General features: G+C 48.9%; 2 protein-coding genes across 7 annotated transcripts in view; one reads left to right on the top strand and one right to left on the bottom strand.

Moving 5' to 3' along the window:
* The first annotated feature begins 14 nt into the window (after nucleotides 1-14).
* Nucleotides 15-20253, top strand: ZBTB37 (zinc finger and BTB domain containing 37). 5 transcript variants are annotated; one of them, XM_063407724.1, is made up of 6 exons: nucleotides 15-78; nucleotides 1805-1902; nucleotides 2031-2255; nucleotides 4146-5095; nucleotides 5898-5997; nucleotides 8164-20253. In XM_063407724.1, the coding sequence occupies exons 4-6, from the start codon at nucleotides 4173-4175 to the stop codon at nucleotides 8650-8652; spliced, it is 1512 nt and encodes a 503-aa protein (XP_063263794.1). In that variant the 5' UTR covers nucleotides 15-78; nucleotides 1805-1902; nucleotides 2031-2255; nucleotides 4146-4172; the 3' UTR covers nucleotides 8653-20253. The 5 variants fall into 5 exon arrangements, with proteins under 5 accessions (XP_063263794.1, XP_063263796.1, XP_063263795.1 ...); XM_063407726.1 differs by lacking the exon at nucleotides 2031-2255; XM_063407725.1 differs by lacking the exon at nucleotides 2031-2255 and having other exon boundaries at nucleotides 4143-5095.
* The window catches only part of RC3H1 (ring finger and CCCH-type domains 1), a 76313-nt gene continuing 72411 nt past the window's right edge, over nucleotides 18380-22281 (bottom strand). For both annotated transcript variants that reach the window (XM_063407720.1, XM_063407719.1), the window contains one exon: nucleotides 18380-22271. In XM_063407720.1, coding sequence (XP_063263790.1) covers nucleotides 22098-22271 — 174 coding nt within the window. In that variant the 3' untranslated portion in view covers nucleotides 18380-22097. The remainder of the gene's footprint in view (nucleotides 22272-22281) is intronic.

Genomic DNA, 22281 nt, shown 5'->3' with positions numbered 1-22281 from the left:
GTTTCCTTCCGGGGCGCGGCCCGCGCTGGCGCGTTTCGGTTCCGGGCCGGCGCTGCGGGCCCTTCCCACCCCCGGCAGGTGAGGCTGGGCCGGGAGGGGCGGGCGAAGCCGCCCGGGGCCGGGGGCGCGGCCGCCGCCGCGCGGGGCCGGGGGTGGGAGGGGCGCGGGCTGAGGGGGGCCGGCCCCGCCCGCCCCGCCAGCCCCGGTCCGGGGTCGCGGCTGTCACGGGTCAGGAGGAGCCGCGGGCCCGCCTGAGGAGGGTCCGGCGGCGGCGGGCGGGCGGACAGCGGGCTCTGTGGGGCGCGTCCTGCGGGCGGCGAGCGGGCGGGAGAGAAGCCACCGCCGCTCGGCTCTGCTGAGAGTTGTGTTCGGTTTTAGAGTTGTGGGAGTCCCGCTGGGATGCGCACGTAGCCAAATAGGTTTATTGGGGAGGAATTGTTACCTGTGAGGGTGGGCAGGCCCTGGCACAGGGTGCCCAGAGAAGCTGTGGCTGTCCCTGCATCCCTGGCAGTGCCCAAGGACGGGTTGGACAGGGCTTGGAGCAACCTGGGACAGTGGAAGGTGTCCCTGCCCGTGGCAGGGGGTGGAACGAAATAAGTTTTAAGGTGCGTTCCAACCTAAACCACTCTGGAATTCTAAGCAGCTCTCTCTGGGACCAGGGACAGGACCCAGGGAACAGCTGGAGTTGTGTCAGGGGAGGTTTAGTCTGGAGATCAGGAAAAGGTTCATCCTCCAGAGGGTGGTTGAGCACCAAACAGGCTCTCCGGGGAATGGGCACAGCCCCAAGGCTGTCAGAGCTCCAGGAGCATTTGGACAATGCTCTCAGGCACAGGTGGGATTGTTGGGGTGCCTCTCGAGGGTCAGGAGTTGGACTCAGCGGTCTCTTTGTGGGTCCTTCCAGCTCAGGATATTCGGTGATTCTGTGAAGCTGCCCAGTCACAGTAAATGTCACCCCAAAAGCTGAGAGTTTTCAGTGCAGCTTCCAAGGTGACATCCTCTGCTGGGTGGTCTGTCTCTGCTTCTCACCTGATGGATCACGAATTCCACCCGCTCCCGGTAGCTGCCTCACAGGCAGGAAGGCATTTGCTGAGATAAGTCAAGTCTGAGTGTCAGCTGGTGACACTTCAAATTGGATTAAAAACGGCAGTGTCTCAGTGTGTGCCCCGTGCTGAGTCAGCTCAGCCTGCGGGTACAGGTGGGTGGAGGTGACTTCCCAGAGAGGAGAGAAATGAGGACAGCATTGCCCTGTGGCTGAGCTGCACTCAGAGGGGCAGAATCAGCCTCTGACAGGGTGGTTTGAACCAGAAGACAGACTCCCTATCACAGCCTCTGAGGGGATCATAACACGCAGGTTCCTTGACACTGAGCTGAGCAGAGTTCTCTGGGTTATAAGGAGTAGATGGATTTTCCTGCCTTCCGAGCAGGAGCTCACAGATAATTTGTTGGACTCTCTGGGGAGCAGCTGCCTTCTGACCACAGCCAGACCCAGCCATGCTCAGCAGTTAAGGTCTGATGATTTTTTTCCCTTCCCTTTCTGTATATCCCAAGCTCAGCCTGTGCCTCCCTCTTGCCTCCCTGAGTGGTCATGGCCTTGGCAGGGGTGTTTGACCCTTGCCTTCCTTGAGAGTGTACCCTGAGGCTTATTGCTTTAGGAACAGCTGTTTTGGGAAGATGTTGAGCTAATCCTGCTGCTAGATCCTCCAGCAAAACCAAGAATGACAAAGCTTGATGTTCACAACTGTGCTTGGGAGAACCCAGTTCCTCTGCACTTCATTTTTTCTTTCTTTCTTTTTACTTCCTGAAGGGGAAGGGGGCAAGTTTTCTTCTTACTACATCAGAAGAAAAAAAAAAGAAGGCAGCACCCCATTTGCTTCCCACTGCATGTAACTCACAGCACTCCAGGTAAGATGTTGGGTTTTCTGTTTCCCCTTGTTGTGTGCAGTTGATGTTCTGCTCCCAATGCTGTGTTGACACAGACCTGTTTACTGTGAGTGCCTGATTTTTGTGGGGTTTGTTGCTTTCTCCTAAAGATAGGGAAGGACATGGAGCTGCTGGAGCGAGTCCAGAGGAGGCACCAAGATGATCAGAGAGATGGAGCAGCTCTGCTGTGAGGAAAGGCTAAGAGAATTGGGGTTGTTCAGCCTGGAGAAGAGAAGCTTCAGGGTGATGTAATTGTGGCCTTCCAGTGCCTGAAGGAGCTGGCAGGAAAGATGGAGAGAGACTGTTTACAAGGGATGGAGTGACAGGACAAGGGGGTATGGCTTCCCACTGACAGAGAGCAGCTTTAGACTGGGTATTGGGAGGGAATTGTTCCCTGTGAGGGTGGGGAGGTCCTGGCACAGGGTGCCCAGAGAAGCTGTGTCTGTCCCTGGATCCCTGGCAGTGTTCCAGGCCAGGCTGGATGGGGCTTGGAGCAGCCTGGGATAATGGAAGGTGTCCCTGCCCATGGCAGGGGGTGGAACAGGATGGGCTTTAAGGTTCCTTTCCAACCCAAACCATTCTGTGACTCTGTGATAGGGGAAGGAGGGAAGAAGCCCTAAGGCCTGGCCCTGTTCAGCTGCACCATGGGAAGCTTTGTGCATTCTGATCTGACCTCCCCAGGGACACGCAGCCATCCCGCCACTCAGAAATCCCTTGGCACAACTCCACGAGATTGAGAGGCTGTCCTGCAGCTTCATGTTCACTAACTGGGTTTGCCAGGTTTGCACAAAGCCTTCTTGGGCATATGGACATGCTGCAATGTTCATAAATTCTGAATAAAAAGTCCTCCAAAGTCAGACATGCTCTTCATGTGCCAATCCCTTCAATTTGGAGATTCCTCCATGGAGTGGGCATTGTGAGCCTTGGTATTTCCAGCCTCCTTGAAGTGGTTTTAGCATCTGCAGGACTCTTCTCAGTCCACACTTCGGATGCTATCCAGCTTGGAAGCTGCTTCTGCCATGAGTGGACTTTAACAAGCTTATTTACTCCCATTTTTTATTTCTTTTTGGATGAGATTACGTCTCACTTCCATGCATTCCAAATTTTTACCATATATGGTCAGAGCTTCTTTTCAAACCTTGCCAAAATGAAATGTGGTGCTGTGGTGGTGCATCCCCCAGCCCCCTGGCCCTGGCCCTGCTCTGAGATCTCCTGATATGCCTTGGTGGGCTCGGCTGAGCGCTGAGGGGTCCCACGCCCACCCCAGCTGGGCAGTGAGGGCTCTCCCTGAGCCTGCCAGGAGCTCCTGTGTGCTAGAGGTGGGAACAGCCAGGAACATCCAGGCCAGGTGGGAAACAAGGGATGAGCCTGGGGTAGCCTGGGTAAACCATTTACCTGGGCTGCAGCCCAAGCAGAGCAGCACCCTTGTGAGTTGTTGCCCGAGTGGAACAGTCCCATTATTGCTGTACTTGGGAAGGAGTCCAGGAGTTACTGACTCAGGGCATGGCCAGGATGGGAACTTGGTGATGACCAGAGTGAAGTGACCCTACAGAAATGATCCTGAGTGAAGCCCTCTGAGCTCTCCTGGGCCACAGCTTTTTTTTCACCCTCCTGTTATATGTTTTCTGGCATGTGTCAGAAGGGCCATATATGATGGATATCTCAGGTTAACAAAGCACTAGGATGCCTTGAGGTCAGATGTGTGCTGGCCAACTTCTCAAAAGTCTCAGGAGGATTTAGGTCCCAGTATCTCCTTCCCGGTTCCTGTTATACAAACGAGCTTTCCCTATTACCTTCTCTTTTCAAAATGCTTAGAAGGTACAGGTGGTGAGTATTTTAATCCATTATGCAATCAGGTGCCTATTTTTAATACCTGTGCCATTTTTAATGTTCTTTTTACGTGCGGATGTGCTTTTATTGAGGCTGGCAGAACAAAGTGTTTTGCACACTAAAGCCACAGGGAAAGGGGGTCTGTCAGGGACTGGTTTAGCAGAACTCTTGTGCAGGGGGATGCATAGCATGGGGAGATCAGAGAGCTTTTGTAAAGCTTTTTAAAGCAAACACACTCATTCGTGACAGAGCTGCTGCAAGGTGTGGCAGTTCAACGGGTGAGGAAGGTTTCTAAAAACTGCAGTGTTTCAAACTGTGTGGAAGCAGGTGAAAAACGTTCCAATTTCAAATGATTGGCTCCACTAATGATGGGATCTCTTCCCCTTGTCCAGCAGAGCCGTGCACCTGCAGCTGGGACAAACATGGAGAAGAGTGGGAACATTCAGCTGGAGATTCCCAACTTCAGTAACTCTGTCCTGAGCCACCTGAACCAGCTGCGCATGCAGGGCCGGCTGTGCGACATCGTGGTCACCGTGCAGGGCCAGGCGTTCCGCGCGCACAAGGTGGTGCTGGCTGCCAGCTCGCCCTACTTCCGTGACCACATGTCCCTCAACGAGATGAGCACCGTGTCCATCTCCGTCATCAAGAACCCTTCTGTCTTCGAGCAGCTCCTCTCCTTCTGCTACACCGGCAGGATCTGTCTGCAGCTGGCCGACATCATCAGTTACCTGACAGCCGCCAGTTTCCTGCAGATGCAGCACATCATAGACAAGTGCACGCAGATCCTCGAGGGGATTCATTTCAAAATCAACGTGGCGGAGGTGGAGGCGGAACTGAGCCAGACCAGGACGAAGCATCAGGAGAGACCGCCCGAGTCTCACCGGGCGACGCCGACCCTGAGCCGCTCCCTGAGCCCGCGTCACAACACCCCCAAGGGCAGCCGCCTGGGCCAGGTCAGCACCGTGCTGGACATCCGGGAGCTGAGCCCGCCCGAGGAGTCCACCAGCCCCCAGATAATCGAGCAGAGCTCGGATGTGGAGGGCAGGGAGCCCATCCTGCGGATTAACAGGGCGGGACAGTGGTACGTGGAGACGGGACTGGGAGAGCGCGGGGCGCAGAACGACGAGGAGGTGCGGGTGCTGGGAGGAGTGCGCATCAAGACGGAAAACCTGGAGGAGTGGCTGGGGGCGGAGCACCAGCCCTCGGGAGAAGATGGCAGCAGCGCCGAGGAGGTCACGGCCATGGTGATCGACACCACAGGCCACGGACCGCTGGGCCAGGAGGCTTTTGCCTTAGGCTCCTCTGGAGCCAAAGTGGTCAGGCCAACCAGCAGTGAGATCGACAGGTGGGTTTTCTTAATTATTCACCTTGGCTGGGTCAGTTGCTTTGGAACATTTCCTCTTTCTGTTTCCTTTGGCCATCTTAAGTGTAAGAGCAAAAGGGTTTTTACCTGGTGTGAGGAGGTGTATCCAGTTTGGGTACTGGATACTGGATACTCTGTATCCAGTATTTTGGCTGAGTAGTGATCAGACCAGGATCTCCAGGTAGCTTGGGAAATTACTTATTAGCTTTTAAAGGTTGGGATCTCTACCTCTCAGCATTTCAGCTGAGGTGGGATTTTTTTAAAAGATGTTCAGTTCAGCCTCAGTATATAATAGACTCAGCATTCAGATTAAGGAGGTCATATACAATAATATGTGTTACATATCTCCATTGCACTGGTGCCTTCTGGCCCAAAGATCTGGGGATGGTTCTGGCTGAGAAACAAGCCAGACACCAGCTGTAGGTCAAAGTCTTCCCAGTGGTCCAAGACAGCATAGCATCCTGGGTTTTTCCTCTGAGAACTGGTTTCTGTCCTGCTGTACAGTTCCTGAGTCACCAGGCCCATATTGATTTATTCATGATATCAACCCCTCTCTGTTTGCTGAACTGGAAGCCAAATGACTCTGTTTGATTTTTCAGGTTTAGACTGAAACCGCAGACCAGTATGATTTGGTTTTTCCTTTATACTTGCACTGTTCCACCTCCAGTGTGTTAGCTGATGAGGATGAAGAGATGCTATGGAGGTGCCTCCATTGCTCACCTATTGTTCTGAACGCTGTAGTGGCCTGATGCCCGTTGACAATTCCTTTTCTGCTCTCCCCCAGATTCAGCCCCTCTGGCAGCATGGTTGCCGTGAGCGAGCGGTACAGGTCGAAAAGCGAGTCCCCCGGGCGGATGGATGAGCCCAAGCAGCCCAGCTCCCAGGTAGGCACATCAGCTGTTTGCAGCTGAATGTGGGCTTGAAGGCGAAGGGGACTTTGTTGTGATGAAGTGTGTCATATGCTATATTTGCAAGCAATAATGTGTGAAATACAAGGGCCTTTTACTTTGCTCACAGGAGAATGTGCTGGCCATGTACGATTTAAAACTGATTCTGGCTGTTGTGTGGGATTTTGGCCAGATACCTGGAAAACACAAGGAATTTCTCTTGTTGTTTGAGGGCATAAATATCCACCCTTGTTCTGGGCAGGCCACCAGCTCCTGAGGAGAAACCCCATTTGCCTGCAGAGCTGGATCTGCCCTCAAACAACTGGCAGCAAATGCCTGAACAGAGGGAGGAGGTGTGGCTTGGCTTCTGTGGAAGACGGGTGACAACAGCTGAACCTTTCTGTGCTGGTACCAAGACCATTCCCAAAAGCCTCCAGGCACTACACCAATAAACCTTTTAGGGTGAAGTGTCAAAGAGCTGTGGAGTTTTAGAGAGGTCTCTGTCTCTTCTCCAAGTGACTGTGTTGCACAGCAGACTTTGCAACATAAAGGACCTCTGAATCCTCTGCTTTCTTGGGCACAGTTTTGGGGTAGGAGGGAGAGATGCACAGAAACAGGAGGGCAGTGGGCTGTAGAGTGCAGCAAAGTGGGACATGGCAGTAAAGCCTGTGCCTTACCATTTTGGTCTGATTTAGTTGCATCCAGTTAGTGTCACAGTGCCACTGTAGTGCAGGTGTGTCAGCCAACAGAGGGACTCTTGTGAGCCTGGCAGGTAGGGAGTGTGTCAGTGTGTAAGCAGGACTTGCTGGAGGTGGGTAAGGAGATACTAGGCTGCTTTGCCCTTGAGTAAGACCAGGGGAAGCGAGGGGAGGAAAATTGTGATTGCTGTCTGCTTTGTTAGACACTTCCATAAAATGACAGATACCTTTTGGTTTCTGTTTTGCAAACCTTTGTTTGGTGTCCTCAGAAGACATTGCAAAGATTTCAGGTCAAACCAACCCTCTAGGGGAAATCTGACATATTAAGCAATTTTAGCTCTGCCTACAGAACAGCTGTACTTATTTCTCCATTGTGAGTGAGCCTCAAACATGAAACCTTAGGCTTGACCCAGCATGGGGAAGCATCATCACCTTCTACTCTCCTGGCATTGCGATATCCATACTCAAATAACCTGCCTGTGATCCCTGCCCAATGGCAGTGGTAGAGTGGAAAGGAAGAACCAAGCTTTGTGTATCTCCTTTAGTCCTGAGCAGCTTCCCTGTGCCTGTGCAGCTGGATTCAGCAGCACCTGGCACAGGGACACTGCTGCTCGTGCCTGTAGATCCCCGGCTAGCAGAGGAGATGCCCTTCTGCTGTTACACTGCTTGCTTCTCCACTTTTGGCACCCCTGGGAAGCAGCACTGGGGGAGTAAACAGTGCATCTCCAGCACAGAAGCATTCAGTGTGTTTCTGCTCAGTCTGAATATGAAGGTCAGAAGTGTCTGTCCTGAGACCAGGCCTGTGGTTCGGGTTGCCCTTGGCTGTTTGTCTGTGTGACTCCAGAAAACAGAGGGGTCTGTGCTGTGCAAGCTGGGTCAGGAACACCCTTGCCTGTGATCCACAGGGCTGGGCTGGGTTACACAGCCAGGCAGGCGAACGTGACTCATTATAAAATGAACTCTAAGTGACACCTGAATAAATAGCTGTGTCAAATGACACATGAAGACTTTCAGGTATGATTTGTGGTTTGCTCCTCCTTTGTTTTACTGCAAGCTCATCATTTGGCTTCTTTTTTTTGACTTTTAGTAAGGAAAACAGAAGGTGATACATCCAAGTGTTTCAATAAAACTGGCACAAATTTTTAAAAAAAGGAGCAAGTACTGGCATGTGGTCCACAACTGAATTGGTGGCCAAGTGTCCTTGTCAAGGGCTGTCTTTTCTTCACCAGATCCAGGGAATGCTTGGCAGAAGGGGCCTCTGCAGCAGTGGTTTTTAATTGATTGCTCATTTGTATTTAGCCCCAAGGCCCCAGTTAAGCACTTAAGTGTGTGCTTGAGGTTGCAGACATTAGTGCTGCTGATTTTGAGGTTTGGCACAGGCTTTACTGGCTGGACCTGGGCCTGATCTTCTGTGCAACTTGTTTTGTGCTGGTTGTTATTGAAGTCTGTGCCATTTCCCTGGCAGGGGGAGGAGTCGGCCATGCTGGGAGTGAGCGGTTACGTGGAATACCTGCGGGAGCAGGAGGTGTCGGAGCGCTGGTTCCGGTACAACCCGCGGCTCACGTGCATTTACTGCGCCAAATCCTTCAACCAGAAGGGCAGCCTGGACCGCCACATGCGCCTCCACATGGGCATCACGCCTTTCGTGTGCCGCATGTGCGGCAAGAAGTACACCCGCAAGGATCAGCTGGAGTATCACATCCGCAAGCACACGGGCAACAAGCCCTTCCACTGCCACGTGTGCGGCAAAAGCTTCCCTTTCCAGGCCATCCTCAACCAGCACTTTCGCAAGAACCACCCCGGCTGTTTGCCCCTGGAGGGGCCCCACAGCATCTCCCCCGAGACCACGGTGACGTCGCGGGGGCAGGCGGAGGAGGAGTCCCCTCCGCAGGAGGAGGCTGTGGCGGTGGGGGAGACGGCGCAGGGCTCCGTGTCCACCACCGGCCCGGATTGAAGCGCGGCCCTGGAGCCCCAGGAGAAAGGACCCTCTTCCCACTGCTGGCTCGAGAGAGCCAGCACCCTCCCGGCAGGCTGGTACTGTAATTAGTGCAATGCCACCACTGAACAGAAAGAAGCTCCCGAGATGTTGCCAAAATAGAAAAATCTCTCTTTCTCTCTCTTCCTCTCACACACCCACACGCACCCATACAGTGTTAAGTGTTTTTCTCCCTTATTCCTCCTCCTCTTGGAGAAAAACAGAACAACTGTGTCAATCAACTTCTTATTCAGGGATCGACAGGATTTTAAATTTTTTTACTGTTCTGTAGTGATCTGGGACAAGCAGTCATTTGTATTTCTGGACAGCGCTGTGGCCCAGCAGGGCGTCCCGCCGGCGGTGCCAGGTTCAGCCACAGAGCCATATCCACTGCTCCACTCGAGGGGAGAGCAGGGGCAGGGGGCCATTGCCTTTCTCCCTTCCCCAGGGAGTTGCCACCGCAAGGAAAACAAAAATACTGTCCTGGTGGAACCTGCCTTGCCCGAGTGTATTTATCCCTCTCTTATTTTTGGTGTGTTTCTTTACGTTTTTATTTAAACTGTTGTTTTAGGGCTTTGGGCTTGCCTGGTCCAGGCACGCAGCCCCGGTGCCCCTTGTTAAAGTGGGCACAGCTACAAAGTGGTATTCCAGAGGTCAGCAAAATGTGAAGGAAGCACTTCAGTTACTGAGAGTGGAATTTAGCAGCTGTGAGGTTTGCATGAGAGTCTGATGCAGTGGGAGAAGGGCTGGAGGGGTCTTCCAGAGGAGGTTGTCCTCTGCTGGTGCTGACCTGGGGAGCTCAGAGCACTCTGAGGTCCTGGCTGGGGCGCTGCCACGTTTCAGGTGTTGCCAAGGATTAAGAAGAGATTTTCTGGAGTTGCTGAATTGCGGAGTTAGAGGCTGGCTACCAAAGTCCTCTTTCACCCCTGCTTCCCCCTCGACACGCACTTGATCTTTTAGAACAGCAATACGGGATATGGGAATACTGCAATGCTGTTGTCACAGCCGAGCAATCGCAGGTGGTTGCTTTTAAACCTGTTTCTACAAACTAGTTTGATAACTTTTTTATCAATGAAATGCAAAAAGAAAAGAGAACCTTACTCTATTTCCTTATAACAGTTCAGGAGACTTAAAAGTGAACGGTTCCTAGAGCAATCACAACTCTGTCCCCTTGCATGGACTTAACGTTTTTGTATTCTGAGTAGCTCTGATGTTTAGAGCAAGTTTAGCAAACCTGGAGAGACATGCCTGCGTGTGTATTGTAGGTGTTTGCACGGGCTCACGTGGTTCATAACCAGAAAAGCATGGGACAGGCAGATAAGTGCAAATATCCTGACATCTTTTTTTAAAAAAAATATGCAATATTTTAAGAGTTTTCTGTAGTTCTGATGCCAAGTTGTTCATGATGAAGGGGGGGAGTGAACGACAGGTTGCACGTGTCAGGTTTGGTGAAGGAGTTCTCTTGAGGATGTTTAATGGGTACATGATAAGGAAGGGTGAAGTTATGAACCTTAAGGTGATGGGAGGAACAGGGAGACATTGGAAAAGAAATACACTTTATCATGCTTCAGCAGGAAAGCTGGATGAGTGCTTGGAGCTGGGGCTTAGCAGGCTGGCCAAGTGACAATAAAGCTGGACCTGCTGTCTGACTGCAGTTTTGGGCACATGGAAACATCCCCAGCCCTTGCTTTCCCCATCTGCAAATTGGTACTGGGCATCATTTTCCTGCCCCTTTGGAGAGAATAATTTGGTGAAGGGTGATGTGTTCTTGCCCTGCTTTATAGATTTTTTATATGTGAGGGGTCTCACTGTTCCTCCTATCTCTCTCTCAAAAACAGATGTGGCTCTAATGTGTTTTTGTGCATGGGAAAGGGCTCAGTGCCAGTATCACGTGTAACAGGGATGTGATCCTACAAGAGGAGCCTTTGCAGGTGTTCTGAGCTGGGCACCGGCAAAGTACCATTTCATTGACCATTTCAAACAGGAAAACTGACATTTCACCTCCGTTTTCCTTCTGTGCCTTCTTCCTCCTCTCCTGTCAAGGGCATCCATCACACGGGGAGTGATCTGGCTACCCGAACAAGCAGCTCCGTCAGCTTTCCTGGCACAGGTCAAACATCACGGTACCAAAACAGTCCGCTTGCCAGAGAGCAGTGGCAGAGGATGAGGTGAGAGGGTGGCCAAGGTAGGTGTTGTTGCAATCAAGGTGCAGGGAGGAGTGGAGATGTGCTGCTTTAGTCATAGCTTTTGAAGTTACCAAAAATGAAAAAAAAAAAAAAAGTTAAAAACTTTGAAATCCTATCCTGTTCACACTAGAGAGCATAAAAAGTTACTTTTAGTTGCTTAAAAGATTTTTAAGTGTTTTAAAATAGAAATTTTAAAAGAATACTACCAAACTATAAAAACATAAAATTATTTATATACATATATTATATAAAAATATAGTGGGAAAGTTTCCCTGCTAAGCTTGCTGTGAAGCGAAGGGTGAAGGTGCAGTAACTGCTACACAAGCAACATTTTTCTGAGACAGATGGCAACCGTAGCGAAGAAGGGCTGACATGAAATGGTGGATGCCTTTGTTCCCATGGCATAGCTGTGAGTTTCCTGAGCAGGTTTTTATTTTACTGTATCAATACTGTGAACGGAGGAGCATCCAAACAGTACAGGGTGCCAACAGCGTGTCCTGTTGCTGATTCATTACTTCAAGTGGCCTGGTGAAAACCATGACATTTGTCCTTCATACCTTACTAGGCTGAAAACAAAGCTTGTGAAACGTTTTTATTTTTTCCTCCTTTATGTTTGCTTTTCTTTTTGTTTTGGGTTGTTTTTTTTTATTTTGTGCAGAGGTTGCCACTGTATAATGATCATTTCTGATTGCATGCAAAAGAGCCAATATTCTTGCCCAGGCCTCGCTGAGGTGAAGTTTATAGCCTGTAGCTAGAGTCAGTATAAGGTATGGTAGTGGGAATCATTTTGATATTATTTCTGTACATTTAATGGATGTGTATGTATGTGTGGGAATCATGATGTCTAATGTTTCTTGAACAGTGCTGAAACCAGTTCAGGCCCATCCGCACTACACAGGGAAACACCTCTGAAGGAATTGTTATGAAACATTTCTTTCAGTGGTTCACTTCCTGAGTGCAGATGAGCCCAAGGTTCAAGAAAAAAGGGGTTGGAGGTCATATACGGTATGGAAAAACCTCATGTGAATTTTCTGGCAGTGGTGTAGCTCCTTCGAGGTGCTTTCCCTAGCAGACTGATACTGTGTCCTGTTGCCTCTGCGTTGGCGTGGCTCTTCACTGTGGCACCAAAGCTGTGGAGAATCAGATGCCAACTTTCCAAGCGCAAACGCTTCTGTGATGGGTTGAGGCACAGCTTTGCATTCCCATGTCTAGCTGCATCTTGTTCTGCCAAAACTGTGATTTTAACTGTGATTTAAGGAGGATGTGAAGAGAACTCTTGTGTTTTAATACCTCTGTACGTAACATTTCTGTCTGCTTTAGAGTTAGGGCTTACTAACCCGTTTGTTTTCTTGCCTCAGGCAACAGGGAGAACACACTCTGCTTTTACAGTTTGTTTTCTTGGAGGTGGACTTAGTTCTTTGCTGTCAAAGAACTCACCTCCCAAATGTGAAGAGTTGTGGTTATCTCCTTAAGCCTGCAGCAAGCCCTGGTGCCAAGTGTCAGCCAAGTGACATGGTGGTTGCCACGGCTGTTCCCTGCTGCTGCCAGGTTCCCTGTGAATAGCTGTGAAAATAGCAAGAATTGTGATAATACTGTGTTGCTGCTTTGGAGAAAAGCTAAACCTCTTTGTCTCAGGAGGATGACTGATGTGAAGCTGGGAAAAAGAGAAGGCCAAAATACAATGAGAGGATGTGAAAACAAATTCTGCTTTGTATTTCCAGCAGCTAGAGAGGGATGAATGAGAGGCTTTATGGAATGTGAATTTGTTACAGGAGGCTGAGAACATGCTTAGAGCTAACTTAGTATGATCCAGGGATAGCCTGGTGGGAGCCAGAGCAGCCAGTGCAAATGGGCAGTCCCTCCTTGTCCTCTCAGCATTATTCCCCACCAGGTTCAGTCCTTGGATTTCCCTACATCTTCTTTACAATATTCTCAAGCTGTGATCTGTATAATTTAACTTTAGTTTGGGTGCTGGGAAGAACAGGAAGCATGTTGTGTCTGTGCTGCTGTTTTAAACCCAGAGGTCGGCAGTGACTGACCCCATTCCCATCTGACAGCTCTCCAGAGCTGGAACAGCACTGGGAACAAGCTGAAAAGCACCGTGGGGCTGGCTCGGTGCAGAGGGCACAGAGCCAGGATTTCAGCCCTCTGTGAGCTCAAGATTGAAATCCATGGACAGGACAGCTCTCCCTGCTTGTCCTGCTCTCATTTTGTGACAGCGCCGTGGCTGTTTCCATCCCACACCTCTGCAATAGGAATGTCACTTAACTGTGAGATGCCCATTTTAGGAAGTGATTCCAAGCAGTCTTGTTTTGGAGTAAGGTCCTTGGCACTTTTGGGTGATTCAGCTCTGACAAGGCCTTTGCAGGAGCACAGTTGTAGCTTTTATTTGCTGCTGACTTCATCTCTCCTGCAGAATCCAGTGTATAAATAGGAAGACAGCTGCAAAGGTGCCATTGATTTGGGTGGAAGGTGGCTTAGGAGGTAGATAGGATCTTGAAAAGCAACAAAAACCAGCACTTAAAATTATTTAAACTTTACCAAACTCTCCTCTTTGATCCATGACATGCCTGCCAATTTAGCCATGCCAGCATCCAAATGTTTCTGCAGATTAGTGACATCAAATGCTGTTCAGGCTCTGCTGGAAATATTTTGGGGATGGGAGAAGTCCCTGCTTATGGCAGGACGGTTGGACTAGGTGACCTCTAAAGGTCCCCTCCAACCCATGCTGTTCTGTAAGCCAAGAAGTTGTAATTCAAGGAGACTTTTGGCCAAGGTCTGGGCTCTGAGCTTTCACTGGGAGCTGAGCCTGTGGCCAGGACTGCAGCTGCAAACCCTGGGATCCACTGCCATAGCAAAATAATTGTGGTGAGCATTGCTCCTGTCACAAGGTGAGAGCCATGCACAGAGTTTTGATGTCAGCAGTTAAAGGGCCTAAAGAGGACCTCAAATCCTTATTTTAATCACTGTCATTCAAAGGATATTTTAATATAAAATACACATGTACCTGTATATGTGTGTGTATACATATATTTGTAACCAAATAGAAGTTAGAACTATGCAAACAATACTGGCTGCTTCTTGAAACTGAAGTCTACCAGAACTTTTGGAATAGAGTAGATTTGGAGTAGACTTTCTGTGGTTTTTTTGTTTTGTTTTGTTTTATCAGTAAAATACAGCAGACCAAAGTTTTGCTGTAGTTAGTCTTACTAGAAATTTAGGTTATTCCTAACCTGGAACCCACTCAAGTGGGTTATAAAATTATCTGAAGAGTCCTACCATCTCTAAAATATTTCCATCTGCTGAAAGGCTTTGGCTTGGCAAACAGAAAAAAACAGAGGCTGGGAATTAGGAGAGATTGAATGTGATGTTTGGGCTGAGGGAATCAAAAAGGACTGGGAGGGTTTTCTTTTGCATGTAGGATTGAGTTGGTTTCAAGGAATCTTCCTGCTAGGGAAAATGTTCATTGCTGAGATGTGATCAGTGATCACATCTGAGGCAGTGATCAGAGCATCCCCAGGACGAATTCTGCTTTTGATGGAGGTATTGGAAAGCTTCCTGCTGAATCTGGTGGTACCAGAGTTTAGGCTGCTGGGAGAAATTCCACATGGTTTCTGCCGTTTCTTTGTGTCAGATCTGATCTTTGCTTTTAGGATTAACTGCAGTGTATCTATATGTAACCTTCAGTGACCTTTGGCTTTTTATTCCTGGAACCGTAGACAATTCAGGTTTCCCATAACATTATCCTCATCCCAACTGTGAACAAGTTACTACTGCTTCTTCTAATTTATTGTCTTTCTGTTCCTGAATGTCTGTGTGATCCAGCTGGTCGCCAGCACCACCTTCCAGTGCTTCAGTAGCTTTTATGCACAGGGAATTGTTGCAATGGATAAGTTGACCATGCTAGTTGGAAGAGTAGAAGCCTTTGGAGAATGACTTTTGCTTCCTCTAGCTGTCATTAGGGAGTGCACACACACATACCTGTATATACATATATAGAAACAAATATAATGTGTTTCAATATAAACTCATTTAGCATTATTCTTATTTAATTTATATTTTAATCCAGTTGTAAACCAAAGTATTACAGCTTGTGAAATGATGACTCTTGGAAATAGGGGGAACCTTTTTTAGCGGGAATTCTGAAAGGTCTTTGGTGACAAAAGCATGGATAGGAGTAAAACTCAAGAACTTCTGCTGCTGGGGAGTTGCAGCCTTGAAAGGATTTGAAACTTGCCAGGTAAAGTTGTATGGTGGGGCCTTCTGAAGGTGTTTTTCATGGTCTTTTAACAGTTTTGTTGTAAAACAAGGACGTTCTGGCAAAGCTAGAAATAAAAGGGAAGAAAACAGCGAATCAGACTGTGATCTGGCACAGCTGGGAGCTGGGGAGGAAGCCACAAAACCAGCCACTGATATATTTAAGTTTTAGGAAATGAGCCATTGCTGTTTACTGATGTCTAGAAGTGGTTGGGGGTTTATCCATAACTTCTGTGAAGGTGCATGTTCTGCTGTCACCAGTGGCAAGAAATAATGGGTTCAAAGATAAGATCTTGCTGGTTTTTCTGTGCCAGGGAATAATTCCTTTCCAAGGAATTAGCAAGTGCTACGAACAAATTCACCTCTAACATGTCCTGCAGGCGTGGCAGCAGCTCTGCTTCCTCTAGGGAGGGGGAAGAGAGCTGAAATTAGGAGAGAGCTTATCTGTTCTCAGCCTGGCTGGTGCTGGTGGCACTGGAATGGCACAGGGGAATGGGTAGAAAGGTGGAACAGCAGCAAAGCATCACTGGGAAGAGGAGGCAGTGCATGTGTCTGCCATGCCATGGATGCTGTGGGCAGGGAAATGCTGGGTTTAGAACATGCACAGGGGTAGGAGCATGCAGGAAATGCTGCTGCCTTGGGAGACAGGTGTCCAAAGATCCTATCCTGGCACATGACAGTGAGCAGCACCGGTGCTTTCCTTGCTGGAGCTGTGAATAGCAGAGAAGGAGAAGGGGTCAGTGCCCTGTGGGGGCAGATTTGCTGTGAGCATTTCAAAAACTCTGTTGGAAGGAACTGAGGGGTGGGAAGTGAAGGGTGGAAAGGGCAGGACCAGACTTCAAAGTGCCATTTTCTGAGTTTTCTAGCAAGTGTTGAAGACTGAAGTTTTTGTTTCGGTGCTTTCTCCTTTACCTATATCATTTTTCCTATTTAAACTCCACAGCTCAGGGGAGGGTGCAGAGAAGATGGAGCCAGACCCTTCCTGGGGCACACGGTGGAAGGAGGAGCAGCAGTAGGCAGCAGTTTATTCAAGGGAAGATCAGGTTAGGTATGATAAGACATTATCTCACCATGAGTACAGTCAAACAGCACTGGATCAGGCTGTCCAGAGAGGCTGGGAAATCTCCATCATGGGAGAGTGCAGCCTCCAAGTTCCTGTTTCCATTAGACTGCACCAAGCTGTATTTTTGTTACCTTTTTTTTTTTAGTTTTATCATGTAAAATGGGCAGCTTTACTGGCCTTCCTAGTTCCTATCAGTTAAGCTTTTGAAACATGTTCAGGTATTTTTAAATACTGCTGTGTAAGTTCCTTGTTTAATCTGACATATTCTGATTTATTATTTTACTGCAGTTACCTAAGGCAGTACTTTAAAAAATCAGTGCATTAATTTTTTTGCAAACTTTTAGCTTAATTTTTGGTAATGTACCTAAGACCCTTCCCCTCAGATCTATGGTGAAATGGCTGCATTATTTTTATACTGCAGTGAGGCTTATTTATTTAAACCTTCCCATTACCTTTCCAGTCAGACCCAATCCCATTGGCTATGAAACTGTGAAACTAATGAGAAATGAAAAATGAAGTTGGATTGATTAATTTACCGCTGGTCATAAAATACAGAAAGTGGCAGTATAAAAAGATATAATACAGTTGAAATTAGTGACTCAAATCACAGAATCATGGAATGGTTTGGGTTGGAAGGGACCTTAAAGCTCATCTTATTCCAACCCCCCTGCCACGGGCAGGGATGTCTTCTGCTAGAATTCCAATAGAAATTACTGAGTCTGGGGCAGGGGGAGGAGTCACAAAACTAGTCTGAGAGAAGCAAATTGTAACTTAATGATGGCCATTAACTGGTTCCCCATTTGGTCAAGTTTTAAAAGCTGTTTCTGGAGGTTTCCCTGGCTCTGCTCGTTCATCTGCATGTCTTGAGCATTGGTTTGATACGGGGGTTTGTGCCTCCAGAGTGTTTTCTGAGAGTTTACACGTCCAAAGGAACTCTCTGAATTACTGTGAAGCTTTCCTTGACTCCTTCCTTGCCTGTGCATTGGTACCTGAGCACAACTCCAGCCTGCAAGAGGCCTGGAGGGTGGCAGCCGTGGGTGACACTAACAAGGGGTGGACAGTGCAACTCTGGGGCTGACAGGTTGGATTTTGGGAGGGGGCATGAAGGCCCAGCCCCACTGTGGCTGTCCCCAGCCCCACTGTGGCTGTCCCTAGCCCCAGGGTGTTCTTTCAGTCCATGTTTGTTTGCAGAGGCTGTTTGCAGGGCAGCCTGGCTCTCTGCCAGAGGTGCAGGGGAGGAAGGTGTAGGTGGCATGCAGGCACTTTTCTCAGTGTTAGAAGATTTCCTAAGCCAGGGTTGTGCTGTTGGCACCCCTGGTGGGATTGAAAATAGAATTTTGTCATATCCTTTGCTTAAGACTAATTCCTTGGGCTCCCCCAAGGCACAGGCCTGGGCAGAAAGCTGACACCAGACAGCTTCCAGGGCTGTTGTCATGGGGCAGTGCTGGTAAGGAATATTGGGATGGGAGAGAGGAGAGTTGTTGTTTGTGTTGATGGGTAACATGGCTGACATTTAGGACAGGCAGGAGCAGTCCTGGGTGGTGAAACAGCCTTTTCTAACCAAGGTCTTTCAGCAGCTGAATGAGGAGGACAATAACACACACCCGTGTGTTCTTGCAGTAACATATTCCTCACCTCCTGCCCCACACTTGCAGGGAGAATTAGCAAAGGAGGAGAAGACTGGATCAGATGTTCATGTAATTCGTGGAAATGGAAGCAAGGTATTCAAAGCACTGCTTTAGTCTGAAAAGGGAAGGGAATGAATGCAGTTTTCCCAAGCCTCTTGTGTGTTAAACACTAGCTGAAGCTCCCATGAGCTGCAGCCTCATTGTCCCCAGAGCTCCCCTCGTTTCCCTGGTGTCACCCCACCTTTCCTGCACAACACTGTGAATATGATATCTGTAGCTCTTTTTAAAACTTTGGATTTTTCCATTAAAACTGCTCAGAGCAGGAAATGCTGTCCTACTGCAGGATGTGACCCCCAAGCAGGGCACAGATAGTTGAGCAGTGGGAGAGAAAATTTTAAGAGTTAACAAGAAAAGTGGCTTTGTACAGCAATTTGCTAATCAGATTTCATCTTGTAACAAACCTAACTGACAATCAATTTCTAAAATACAAAAGCCTTTTAGAGGGAATAGTCAAGTATATCTTCACCAGAAAGATTTAACTGGGATAACTTCATAAAGAGCACAGGTTTTCCTCTTTTTTTTTTTTTCCTATTTTTATTTTTTTAGCAATCACTCCAGAAATGGAGTCACATTAAGCAGCAGTGTATTCACAGGACAGAAACTACCTCTCTCTCTTGGGGTGCTGAGGTTACCACACTACACACTCTAGCAGCAAAGCTTTCACTTTAAAGAGATTTTTTTTCCTTACCTCTGTGTTTCAGAAATGCAAGTCTGCTCTGTAAAGTGACTCTAATGAAAATGGCATCTGGCAGGAGCAAGGGGAGTCCTACAGTCCTTCTTGGCCTCCAGTTCCTTACTGTGACCCTTTGCAGGTTGGCCGTGGGGCTGTGACAGTTCAGGGGGACTTTGTCACCTCCCGTGTGCTGTGTGACAGTGAACTGTGAGACATTCCTGCACTGGGAAATCAGTCCATGGTGGGAAGGTGAAAGGAGAACCTATCTCCCTCCTGCCTCCAAGGCAGCAGGCAGCAGTTAAAAAAAAAAAGCAAAAAAAAAAGCAATAATATAAAATACAAACACTTTTATATGTTGTTCATTAGTCAGCAGATCTGACTCTGCAAATTTATATATATATACACACATACAGAGAGGAAATCTCTCATGTGAAAAGGTGCCATTTTTTTTCTAAACAGAGTCCCTTTTCAAACTAGAACAGCACTTTAAATAGGTTCCTCTTAAAAGAAAAAAAACTAAAAAAAAACCCTAAAAAGCAAACCCTTTTCTGCCGCAATGCACTTTAACTGGTCAGATGAGTACAGCTGTGGCTGGCTGGGGACTCAGCTGTGTGGGCAGGCAGCTCCTGGGCAGCCCCAGCTCGGGGGAGCGACGCTGCCGGAGCCTGGGGCACGGCAGCTCTACCTCCAGCAGCCCCCAGGCCAGCCCAGCCCGCCGTGCCCACGCCTGGGGGGCTCGGGCTGCTGGGGGGCTCTGGGGTCTGCCAAGAGAAACCCACCCTTGCCTGTCACGAAGATTTGAACCCCGTTTTTTAACAGGTCAGAAGTTGCACCCGGTTACAACCCCGCTGGCGGCCCAGGGCTGAGCTGAGCAGCAAAGCCAGGAGAAAGCTGTTACTGGGGTTGTGGGGCTTTTCCATAACATGAATATGGAGCCCCCATCAGTTCTGTTTGGTTTTTTTTTTCTTTATTAATCCAAGTTTGCGTGTCCCACATTGATTCTGCTCTGAGCTGGTTTGCAGAGTAACCATTTGTAACAGAAATTGTGCTGTCACCTTCAACTAGTGACCTACAAATCACACCTTTTTAGGACAGGTGTCCTAACACTCAAGACTTACTTTCACAGTTAAGAAATTTCCTGCTGTACTAATTATTCTTTTTTATTATTATTATTTTATTTTATTTTTGGTTGCAGTCCTTATTTCAAGACAAAAAAAAAAGTCAGTGTTCAGACTAGTCTGGAGTAGGCTGAAGTAGCCTGCTGTAACTTGTGGATATCAGACTGTTCTTCAGTGATTTTCCAAGCTGTTTCCAAACTGGCCCTCCACAGCTCCTTCCCTTTTCCTCTTCCAGCAGGCTCTGGCCAACAGAAGCTCCGTGGCCACTGTGTCCAGGGACAGGCAGCACTGCTGGAGGGAGGTGGGCAGGGGTGGAAGGGGAACCAGAGTTGTGAAAGGGGAAAATAAAACCAAGGTAGAGGGGACTGTACAATTGCATTGAAAGCAGTTTAGCAAAAAGCGCTCTCGTTGGACAGCTTTAAGAACAATGTGAATGAAAACTTAGCAACTTGGGTAAGAATCTTGGAAAATTCTATAAATGTATACTTGAAATTCTGTTTGTATTAAAAAAAATGCATTTTCTTCTTTCTTTTAACACTGTGTAAAAGAACATTATGCATGTGAGTGGTTTGAGAATTAAATGGTTTAATACTCAGTCTTTGTCTGTGTCTTATAGCTGACTGGTCCTGACCCAACGTGGATTTTCCACCTGGTCCCAGCTGTGGGCAGCTCCACACTGTCCTAAGCTGAGCAGCTGGAGAGGAGTTGCACAGAGCCAGGCAGCTGTTCCTGGCAACTCCGATGGCTTCTGTCCTTTTTGGATGAGTTTTGTCTCACCTCTTCAGCAGGCTCAGCCCTTTCCAGTCTCCCCAGGAGGAGCAAGCCTTGTGCCCTTGCTGCAGGCCAAGTTTGGGATGTTTTTCCAGCTGCCTATGGCAGGGGAAGCATTTTGGTTCCTAGGCACTACCTGAGCCCTCCTCTTTCACCAGTGTCCCCCTCCACAGGCTGGAGCACAACTGGAAAAGGCAGAGATTGCAGGAGGATGTGTGTGTCTCCCAGGGACATTCACAGACAGATGGGATCCAGCAAGAAAAGCCACAGTGATACCTGCCAGAGGAGGGCAGGGAGAGGAAGAGCTGCTTTCTGAACTCTGTTATTTTCAAAATGTTTCCCCTTTTCTCCCAGGGTCCCAGCCCTTCACAGCTTCTTTCCAAGCTCCTGCTCCAGGGGAGCACGTCAGCCCCTAAAGGACACCCCTCAGATGTGTAGGGTTTGCCACAGCCCGTGGGACAATGGAGGAGGTGGCTCTCCATGTCCCAATCACACAGGACCTGCGCAGATGCCCAGACAGTCCTACCAGTAAGAGGAAAGAGTCAAATCCCTGATAGCTTCAAAAACTAGCAACCCAATGACCAAAGATCTGATATACCAGCAGGATCCAAGTGAACTCCCTCACTGCTTGGCTGCTCTGGCAGTTCCTGCCAAGAGAAGCCTTTACAAAGGTGGATATTTCACTGGTCGTACAAAATCCAGAGTAAATGGCCCTCTGGGGAGTGCATCCCGCTGTCTGCACACACCACATCCATCCCTCCTGAGGACAGGAACTGTGCTTTCACTGCTTGGTTTGAAACAGCTGCCTGAAATGGAGAAATCTGCATCTTCAGGACACCCTGCTGAAGGTCCTGCAGCAGTACAGCCACCCTGAGAATGTGTCTGTTCACATGTGGCCTGGCAGCAGGACAGGACACCTCAGCTCCTGGAGTAAACTTGCAGGTGCAATACTGTATTTTCATCAAACCTGCAGGTACTGGTTACCTTACCTGGACACTGTCATGCTTCATGAGCACTGCTGCTACAGTAACTGTTAGATGGAATCTTAATATTCAAAAAGAGTTTCAAAGCCTTGGCTGTGCAAGACTCCCCAGTGACAGCACCTGGGCACACAGGACACACCAGGCAAGCAGGGCACAGCTCTTTGGCACCTCTTCCATTGCAGGGAGCTGCAGGAGGGGTTCCCAGCCCTGCCAGCACAAGCCCTATGGCTGCTGCTGTTGCACTCACCTTTCCAGTGTGGGGCCACATTTGTTGGAAGAGAAGAATTTAGGTAGGCCTAGGAAGTGGCTCAGTGTAAACTGTGCATTCAGGGAGCAGTCTGTTACACACACATCGATAGGTTTTAATGAACCAAGCAACTAGAGTTACAGAGGGTTGGGCACAGGAAGGACAGCAATGCTGGACTTGGTGCCACAAAAATACCGGTGCCAGACAAAATTCAGTTTTCCTTGCCACGGAGGACAGGACAGGTGAGGTGACCTATGAGCCCCCTCAGCTGACACGGCAGGGAAGAGCAGGGACAGCCCAGCTGGATGCAGTCCCTCCCTGCAGCTGGCACCAAACAGCGAGACCAACCAGCCCAGGAGCAGCCCACGCTTTGTGGCAGTGCCCCACGTCCCCTTTTCCCGAGGCAGAGGAGGGAGAAGTGAGGCCCTACCAGCCCCTCTAGGAGCAGGGATCAGCTATCCTGCCCATGAAGATGATGGTGTTGAGGGCAGCTTCCCGGATGAAAAGCAGGAAGGGCCTGTTGGCATTGAAGATTTTTCTGTTCAGGGGGAAGGAACGGCCAGAGATGGTGACAGCTGTAGCAGCTGAGGCCTCACTGCCTTCTTCATTCACCTGCCAACCA

The sequence above is a fragment of the Prinia subflava genome, chromosome 10 (genome assembly GCF_021018805.1).
Source record: "Prinia subflava isolate CZ2003 ecotype Zambia chromosome 10, Cam_Psub_1.2, whole genome shotgun sequence".
NCBI lineage: Eukaryota > Metazoa > Chordata > Aves > Passeriformes > Cisticolidae > Prinia > Prinia subflava.
This window is presented reverse-complemented; position numbering and strand designations above follow the sequence as displayed.